At 40.4% G+C, this 10,229-nt stretch overlaps 1 protein-coding gene across 1 annotated transcript in view; it reads right to left on the reverse strand.

Annotated features, from left to right (window-relative positions):
• Window positions 1-213: 213 nt before the first annotated feature.
• Znf75d (zinc finger protein 75D) overlaps window positions 214-10,229 on the reverse strand; it is a 20,723-nt gene continuing 10,707 nt past the window's right edge. Inside the window, exon 4 of the mRNA XM_013018183.1 lies at window positions 214-1,815. Within this exon, the coding sequence (XP_012873637.1) occupies window positions 1,130-1,815 (686 nt within the window). The 3' untranslated portion in view covers window positions 214-1,129. The remainder of the gene's footprint in view (window positions 1,816-10,229) is intronic.

Genomic DNA, 10,229 nt, shown 5'->3' on the forward strand with positions numbered 1-10,229 from the left:
GTTAAGGGTGACCAGCCATAAAAATGGACCTCCCGCCAAGCGTCAGAGGCTCACACCTGTAACCTTAGAGGATTATGGTTCAAAACCAGCTCAGGCAAAAAAATAAAATAAAATGTCTATGAGACTCTTATCTCCAATTAACCAGCAAAAAGCCAGAAATGGAGGTGTGGCTCAAGTAGTAGAGCACTAGTCCTGAGCAAAACAGCTAAGGGACAGTGCCCAGGCCCTGAGTACAAGCCCCAGTACCAGCACAAAAATTTTTAAAAAAACAAAAACCTTTCTTTAAGAAGGTTTTGAGAGCCATTAGTGCATTTAATTAAAGCCTCAAAGGCTATTTCACCACTGCTTTATGCTTTTTTACAGAGACAGATACTTGGATAAGGGCTCAAATTGTCTCCTTCATTGCATTCTATGTCTGTATTGAAAGAATCAACAGAGTAAAGGTAAGTGCTTCCAAGCTTCTTAGGCCTATGCTGACTTTCAGGCCAGGCCTTCCATTGCTGCTTGGAATTTCTTTACAAAAGACAATGAAGTACTAGGTACTCAAAAAAAAAGACAACTAAATAGGTATACTTCTCCCAGGGGAAATATTGAATTATCTTATTTGTTTCAGAGTAAAGTTCCCTGAGCTCTGTGGCTTGGTTTTCCATGAAATCATATCAGAGCCCTCAAAAGCTTCCCGAGTTTAGGGATTCTGATTTCTCTCTGAAGTGTGTATGTGGTGGGGGGAAGGAATGGGGGGGTGTAAAATACTATTTACTATATCTCTTGAGAATGAAAAATAAAAGCAGGACCCGTAGCCAGCTTACATTTTCTGAGTACCTGATACTTGAAGAATTTATGTCACTGGGAATGAGGAAGTTCTGAGTAACCAGACAAAAACATAGAAATAGCTACAGATATATCTGATACTCATATCTTCATCCTCTGATTTGTAAAGTACCCCATTATGTGTCAGTCTTCTGTCAGGCACTGAAGATACAATATTTATGAATAAGTGAGGTGGTGTAGATTGCTTTTTGTGAAATACAAAATATACCTCTTCCAAATTTTCTGGCAGTAACAGATTCTGTTTTTTGTGCACCACATAATTTTGCTACACTTTTGTTACTTGATATGGTGACTTTCCTCAGACTAGGGACTCAGGCTGTGCTTCCCTATTCCTGTGGAGTTTCTGGTGTCTAAGAAGGCTTGATCGCCTGCTAAAGTTTCTCCTGCACATACTACAAGTATAAGGCTGCTCACCTGTGTGGGTTCTCTGGTGTTTAACAAGGTGGGAATTCTGAATGAATCTTTTCCCACATTCGTGACACTTAAAAGGTTTCTCTCCAGTGTGAATCCTTTGATGTGTGTGTAGATTGGTGTTATGACTGAAGCTTTTCCCACACCATGAGCATCTATAGGGTTTTATTCCTTGATGTGCCAGGAAGTGTTTATTAAGATCTGAACTCCATCTAAAGCGCCTATCACACAATTGACACTTATAGGGCCTTTCTTCCGTGTGAACTCTCTGATGTTTAATAAGGTCAGAGCTAACTCTGAAGCTATTCCCACATTCCTGACACTTAAAAGGCTTCTCTCCTGTATGGCTTCTCTTGTGACGTTTTGCAACCTCTTGTTCACAAGTTGAAACTCTCTTTCTTTTCTTCCTTGTAAAATCTTGACCCTGTGTTTGTACAATGTGTGTGTCATCATGCTTTTCCTTGCCTGCTGTTTTCTGGGCAACTTTCGCTCTTGTCTTCTTTGGTGCTTGTATTTCTGATGCAGTAACAGATTTAGGCTGATCATTTCCAGTGTTTTTTTTGAGCTTTAACCCTGTTAGAATAAACAGAAGAATCAACCATCTGCTTCCCAGAGTAAGAACACTACAAGTATGGAGAGAAAAGGCAATGGTGGTTGGGGCTGAGGTGTAGCTCAGTGGAAAAGTGCTCACCTATCCAGGTTTGATACTCAGTACCATAAAAAAGGCAACGGTGAGCCGGGCACTGGTGGCTCACGCCTGTAATCCTAGCTACTCAGGAGGCTGAGATCTGAGGATCCCGGTTCAAAGCCAGCCCGGGCAGGAGAGACCGTGAGACTCCTATGTCCAATAAACCACCAGAAAACCGGAAGTGGCGCTGTAGCTCAAGTGGTAGAGCGCTTGCCTTGAGCTGAAGAGCTGAGGGACAGCGCCCAGGCCCAGAGTTCAAGGCAAAAAAAAAAAAGGCAACGGTAGTGCTAAAAAATAAAAATAAAATAGCAACAATTGATGCCTAGTCCATTCAGAAAGAATGGTACAGATTCTCCCTGATCTTGCTGCTAGACACAACAGCAAGACTGTTATGTAATGAAAAAAATCAACCAAAACAGAATTGTAAAAAATGCTAAGATAGCTGAGTGCCAGTGGCTCATGCCTGTGATCATAGCTACTAAGGGTGCTGAGGTCTGAGGGTTTCAGTTCAAAGCCAGCCCAGGGAAGAAAGTCCATGAGACTCTTATCTCCAATTAACAAGCAAAAAGCTAGAAGTGGAGCTGTGTGGCTCAATTGGTAAAGCACTAGCCTTGAGTACAAAAGCTCAGGGGCAGTGTCCCGGCCCTGAGTTCAAGGCATGTGATAGGCACACACACACACACACACACACACACACACACACACACACACACACACACACACATAGCATCAGAAAGCAAGAAAAATGTTAGAATAATATAGCAAGGTGCCTTATATCTCAACACCCAGCAGAAAAAAAAAGTGTCAGATCAAGGATTTTCCCAGCCCTCAATCAATCAACAGAAGGTAAGCATATTCCTTTCCTAGAGTGACATGATTCAACTGGCAAAGGGAACACGCTTAGGATCTGTCAGCATTAAGCAGCCAGGAAGGTACTTAAGGTACTTGTCTTCCATAATGGGCTGGAGACTCTTCCCAAAGAAAGTTGAGAGATCAATAGCGAAGTGTAAAAGCAGAAGGCAAGGGAGAGCCAATCACACCAAGGGAAATGAACAGACATGAGATTTTTGCTTTTAACAGAAGACACCAAAGTGAAGTCACAAAACTAGCAAGTGGTCCAGCTTAGGAGCCTCTTCATCCTCAGGAATCTGAGACATCTGGAATCTGAGACATCTGCTGGAAGAAAGACACCCTGGCCTAAGGAAATGTCTTCCATATCCTCATACAGCACCAATTCCAACCAATAGCAGCCCCAATAGTATCAGAGAAACCAAGGAGACCAAAGTAACAATCTAAAAGCTCTGAAAATTCAATTGTGACTAAAAGCATCCATCACAAAATTAATAAAGAGCCTGGATGACAAACTCAAAACAGGTGTCTGCACAATAAAATACAGTATTTAATTATGGCCTAGACTTTTCTAACATAATAAAATCATCAGGAGATGGCTAATGAAATAATTTGACTGAGAACCAAACAAATCACAACCTGAGTGACAAAAATGTAATCAAACTAGAAATTGGAAACAGAAACATGAACATGTAAAAAGTAATGTAAAAATGAAAGAAAGCACTTGTAAATAATTTACTGTTTAAATGAAAGGATTCAAAAGAAATACGCACATACTTACAGGCAAGCAAAAATGAAATTAGGATATATCAAAATACATGGGATGTTGCTGGGCGCTGGTGGCTCCTGTCTATAATCCTAGCTACTCAGGAGAGTGAGTTCTGAGGATCATGGTTCAAAGCCTTCCCGAGGAGGAACATCTATGACATTTTTATCTCCAACACACCACTCAATAAGCCAAAAACAGAGCTGTGGCTCAAGTGGTAGAGTACCAACCTTGAGCAAAAATTCTCAGGGACACCATGTAGGCTCTAATTTCAAGCCTCAGGACTAGCACAATACAACACACACACACACACACACACACACACACACACGGAATGTGTTGGGCACTGGTAGCTCACATCTGCAATAGATATGAGGCTACTCTGGAGACTAAGTTCTAAGGATTGCAGTTCAGAGGCAGACCAGAAAGGAAAGTCCACGAGAGACTCCTATCTCCAATTAACAAGCAAAACAAAGCCAGAAGTGGAGCTGTGGCTCAAGTAGTAGGGCTCAATCTTGTGAAAAAAACAACAACAACAAAACAAACAACTCAGGGACAGTGCCAACATCATGAGTTTGAGACACAGGAATAAAAAAAAAAAAGAAGAAGAAGCTGTGCAGCTCTCATCTGTAATCCTAGCTACTCAGGAGGCCAAGATCTGAGGATCATGGTTTGAAGCCAGCGTGGGCAGGAAATTCCATGAGCCTCTTATCTTCAATTAACTACCAGGAAACCAGAAGTAGCACTGTGGCTCAAAATGGAGGGGACAGCGCCCAGGCACTTAGTTCAAGCCCCACAACTGAGAAATAAAAGGGGAAGGGGAGAAAAGAAAGTGAAAGAAAAAAAGCTGGGCACTAGTGAGTTCGTGTCTATAATCTTAGATACTCAGGAAGCTGAGATCTAAGGATGGCAGTTGAAAGCCAGCCTGGGCAGGAAATTCTGTGAGACTCTTTTTACCTCCAAAAGAAAGCTGGAAGTAGAGCTGTGGTTCAAGTAGAATGCTAGCCTTGAGAAAAAAGAAGCTCAGGGACAGTACCCAGACCCCGAGTTCAAACCACAGGAATGAAACACACACACACAAAAAAATCCAAAGCAAGTTGAAAAGAATATAGATGAGAGCAGAAATCATATATAAAAGGCTAATACAAATCATTAATATCAAAAATAAAGAGGCTGGGAAGGTGGCTCAGTGGTAGAGCGCTTGCATTGCATGCATGAGGCCCTGGGTTCGATTCTTCAGCACCACATAAGCAAAAAGCAAAAAAGCTGCAAGTGGCACTGTGGCTCAAGTGGTAGAGCGCTAGCTTTGAGCTGAAGAGCTGAGGGACAGCACCCAGGCCCAGAGTTCAGGCCCCATGACCAGACCCCCCAAAAAATTTAAAAATAATAAATTAAAAAAATAAAACAGCTTGAGCACTGGTTCACACCGCTAATCCTAGCTATTCAGGAAGCTGAGAAAGATTAGTTTGAAATAAAGCCTGAGCAACACAGTCTAAGACTCTACCTCCAAAATAACAAGCAAAAAGCCAAGGTGGGGACATGGTTTAAATGGCTGAGCAAGCCGGGCACTGGTGGCTCACGCCTGTAATCCTAGCTACTCAGGAGTCTGAGATCTGAGGATCGCGGTTCAAAACCAGCCTGGGCAGGAGAGACCGTGAGACTCCTATGTCCAATAAACCACCAGAAAACCGGAAGTGGCGCTGTAGCTCAAGTGGTAGAGCGCTTGCCTTGAGCTGAAGAGCTGAGGGACAGCGCCCAGGCCCAGAGTTCAAGCCCCACGACCAACCAAAAAAAAAAAAATGGCTGAGCACCAGCCAACAAAGAACAAGGCCCAGAGATTACAATTTGAAATAAAACCTGAGCAACATAGACTCCACCTCCAAATAACCAGCAAAAAGCCAGGCTGGGAACATGGTTCAAATGACTGAGCACCAGCCAAAAAAGAACAAGGCCCAGAGTTCAAATGAGAGCACATACAAAAAAATGACTAAAAAGCTGAACATAGGTGGCTCATGCTAGAATCCTAGCTAATTAGGAGGCTGAGATCTGAGGATCATGGTTTAAAGCCATCCTGGGCAGGAAAGTCTGTGAAACTCTTATCCCCAATTAACCACCAAAAAATCCAGAAGTAGAGCCGTGGTTAAAGTGGTAGAATGATGGCTTTGAACAAAGAAACTCAGGGACAGCATCCAAGCCCTGAGTTCAAGCCCCAGTACTGCTACAAAAAAAAAAGAATAATATAGGGCTGGCTGAGCATGGTGGTTCATACCTATAATCTTGACATTTGAGAATCTTAGGCAAAAAGATGACAAGGTCAAGGCCAGCCTAGGTTATTTCACAAATTTTAGGCCATCCTCAGTTACATGGTAAGACCCTGTCCCAAAGAAACAAACAAATAAGTAAGGCATATTACAAAATGTTATCCTTCAATTAAAATAATGGTAAGGAAATGTATGAACTTTGTCATGAATTTAAAAAGTCAGTAAAATGTAACAATGCATTAAAAATCAAGCTATCAGAATTTAAGCAATATGAAATAGTCAACCTGAATATAACCATTAAAGAAACTGAATTCATAATTTTTCAAGGTTCTTCCATACCCAAAACTATGTCCAGATACAGATGGTATCATTTGGTATTCTAGTAAATATTTAAAAAAATTAATGGTTTCATGAAATCTCTTTCAGAAAAGAGAACAGCAGGAAATAGCACCCATCAATTTGTAAGACGAATATTATGCTGATATCAAAACCAAACAATGACAGCATTAAAAAAATAACAGTTCATCTCCCATGAACTCAAATTCAAAACTTATCAACAAACAATTAAATGGAACAAAGAATCAGAAGTATAGATCAAAACAAAGTGGGATTCATTGTAGATATTCAAGGCCAATTTAACGTCTGAAAATCAGTCAACATAACTGAGCAGTTCAACAAACTAAAGTAGAAAAATCAGCAAGGTGGAGGCAGAAGAATCACAGGTTCAAGGCCAGTCTAGACTACATAATGAGAGTGCCATAAACAAATGAATAAACAATCTCCCTCAAAAGAAAACAAGAAACAAAACCAAGGCAAACACAAAACTTGCCAGATGCTAGTGCTCACACCTGTAATCCTAGCTACTCAGAAGAACCGAGAGCTGGAGGATGATAACTTGAAGCCAGCTTGGGCAGAGACTCCATATCCGAAATAAACAGCAAAAGTCCAAACTTAAGGTGTCACTCAATAGGTAGAGCACCAGCTGAACAAGCAAGCTGAATGAGTAATGAGGCAAAAAAATTCTTATTTGACATTCTTTTATCAAATAGCACAAAAAAGTATTTGACAAAATCTCACCTATACTCATGATGAAAGCATTCATAAACATTAGACATTATGTCAGGTGTAAGAGCTCACACCTGTAATCCTAGCTACTCGGGATGCTGAGATCTGAGGATCACAGTTCAAAGCTTGCCCAGGCAAGAAAGTCTGTGAGACTCTCATCTCCAATTAATCACAGGAAAATCTAGAATTGGCACATTGGCTCAAATTGTAGAGTGCTAGCCTTGAGCAAAAGAGACTCAGGGCCCAAGGCCCAAGTTCAAGCCCCTGGATCAGAAAAAAAAATCTAAATCATATCAACTTAATTTAAAATATTAACAATATGTAGGAGTCTGAGAATGGGAGGACTGAGATTTAAGGCTAGTTGGGCAGAAAAGTCTAGGAGAGTACATATCAACGGAAGAAGCTGTATGTAGTAATGCACAATTATCAACCCATCAACTACAGGCCTAAAATAGGTTGATTAAGGGCCTGGAGTATGCCTGGACAGATGAGACTTTATCTTTAAAATAACCTGCAATCATTTCTCCTCTCTACCTCTCTCTCCTCACCATTTTTTCCTCACAGATATTCTTCTTGATTCCTCAATAAGCAATAAAGAAAAACTAAAAAACTAATCTGCAAAAACAAAACCAAAAAAACAAACAAAATAATCTAGGCTAGAGGAATAGGTCAGAAGCAGAATGCCTCATCATCCAGGCATCAGTAACTCATGCCTGCAATCCTAGCTACTCAGGAGGCTGAAATCTGAGGATCACAGTTCAAAGCCAGCCCAGGCAGGAAAGTCCATGAGACTCTTATCTCCAATAAACCACTCAGAAAACAGGAAGTGGCGCTGTAGCTCAAGTGGTAGAGCACTAGCCTTAAGCTGAAGAGCTGAGGGATAGTGTCCAGGCCCAGAGTTCAAGCTCCACAACTGACAAAAAAAAAAAGAAGCAGAGTGCCTGTCTAGCTAGTGCAAGGCCTAAATTCAAACCCAAATACTATCAAAAAACAAAAAAAGAGTATCAACAAAACACCCAGTTCTAATGTTATAATAGTGAAGATTGAGTGTTTTTACACTAAAATTGGGATTGTGGCAAAAATGCCTTCTCTCAACAATCTAATTTAACACAGTACTAGAAGTTGGAACAAATGTAATAAGAAAAATAAAAAGGAATTTATCAAAGATATAATTGCCTATGTAGAAAAATCCCAAGATATCTACTAAAATGTCCAATTATGCCAGGTACTAGTGGCTCACACCTGGTACCTCAGGAAGCTGAGATCTGAAGATTGCGGTTCAAAGCCAGGCCAGACATAAAAGTTTATTAAACTCTTATCTCTAGTAAAATAGCCCCCCCCAAAAAGTCAGAAGTAGAGCTCCAGCTCAAGTGGTAGAGTGCTAACCTTCAGCAAAAAAAAAATCTCAAGGACAGAACCCCAGACCCTGAGTTCAAGTCCCAGGACCAGCACCAAAAAAAGTAAAAAAAAATAGAACTAGTGAGTTCAGGACAGCCATAAAATACAGTATCAAAATACAAAATTCCTGATAGTTTTATATTAAAAAATGAAAATTAAAAGGTTAGGAAATATACTTAAATAAGCATGTAGAATATGCATACTGTGAAAATTACAAAAAGTCGATTAAAGAAATCAAAAAGGACCTAAATAAACAGAGGCATTATGTGTTCATGAATCGGAACACACAACATAATAAAGATGTCAATCCTCAAACTGATGTGTAGACGTAATGTAACTCCTGGTAAAATCTCAACAAAGCTGATTGTAGAAATAGCTAAGTTTACATTAAAGGAAGGCACAGGAACTATATTAGTTAAAAGAATCTTGACAAATAGGAATAAATTAAGAAAAATCATTCTGTTCAACATTTATTGAAGCATAGTATACAGTTAGCATAACAAAGAAAGTGAAATATTCACAGCAAAACCACTTTGCCCAAAAGGTATTATAGGTTAGTGTACAGCTATCATAATTAAGAGAGTTCAGTATTTAGAGGAACCAATTCATGGCTCAAAGGAATAGAACAGTTATACATACACAACATGCTGATCTTATCTTTGCCAAAAAGCACAGAAGTAATTATATGGAGGGAGGATAGAATTTTCAACAGATAATGCTGAGTTGGGAGCAGGCTCATGCCTTAATCATAGGAAGCTGAGATCTGAGGATCGTGGTTCAAAACCAGCCCAGGTTGGAAAGTGTGAGACTCCAATTAACCACCAGAAAACCAGAAGTAGAGCTGTGGCCTTGGGTGACAAAGCTAAGGGAGGTGCCCAGGCCCTGAGTTCAACCCCAAGAACTGGTACCAAGAAAAAAAAGTAATGCTGAAGCAATTGGATATCCATAAGCAATAAATCAGTCAATAAAAAATAAATAAGTAAATAAGTAAGCAAATAGACTCCACCTAAACCTCATACCTTATATAAAATAAAGTTGCAATAGTTGACAAACTTAAAAGCAAAACATAAAATTATAAGCCAGTGTTAATGGCTCATGCCTGTAATTTTGATAGGAGGTTGAGAACTGAGGGACGAGGTTTGAATCTAGCTTTAGTAGACAAATCTGAGACTCGTCTCCAATAAACCAACAAAGAGCTGAAAGTAGAGGTGTGGCTCGAGTGATAGGGTACCAGTATTGAGCACATAAACTAAAGGGACAGTGCTTAGGCCCTGAGTTCAGCCTCCAATATCAGCACAAAAATAAAGAAATTAATGAATAAAACCTAAAATTATAAACATTTTAATATATCATAGGGACGGAAATGTGGCTTAATGGTAGAGTGCTTGCCTAGCATGCATAAAGTCCTAGGTTCGATTCCTCAGTACCACATAAACAGAAAAAGCTAGAAGTGGTGCTGTGGCTCAAGCAGTAGAGTGCTAGTCTTGAACAAAAGAAACTCAGGGACAGTACCCAAGTGCTGAGTTCAAGTCCCAGGACTGGCAAAAAAAAAAAGATACATCATAGAGTTGTAGGGCTAAATCAATCAGAATTGTAGACTTGACACCAAAACATCTGTAGCAGGAAAAACATTAATCTTCATCAAGGTAACAAATTTTATTCCTGCTAAAGCCCAGTGCCAGTGACCTACACCTGTTCTGAGAGTTTTTTCCCCCCTTTGGGAAAACCCATGGGAAGAGGATGAAGATGATCTAAAGATTTGGAAGAATTGGGGTTTGGGAAGGTGGCTCAGTGGTAGAGTGCTTGCCCTGCATGCATGAGGCTCTGGGTTCAATTCCTCAGCACCACATAAACAGAAAAGGCTGGAAGTGGCACTGTGGCTCAAGTGGTAGAGTGCTAACCTTGAGCTGAAGAGCTCAGGGACAGTGCCCAGGCCTAGAGTTCAAGCCTCACGACTGAC

Source organism: Dipodomys ordii, unplaced genomic scaffold (genome assembly GCF_000151885.1).
Source record: "Dipodomys ordii isolate 6190 unplaced genomic scaffold, Dord_2.0 Scaffold38, whole genome shotgun sequence".
Classification (NCBI taxonomy): domain Eukaryota; kingdom Metazoa; phylum Chordata; class Mammalia; order Rodentia; family Heteromyidae; genus Dipodomys; species Dipodomys ordii.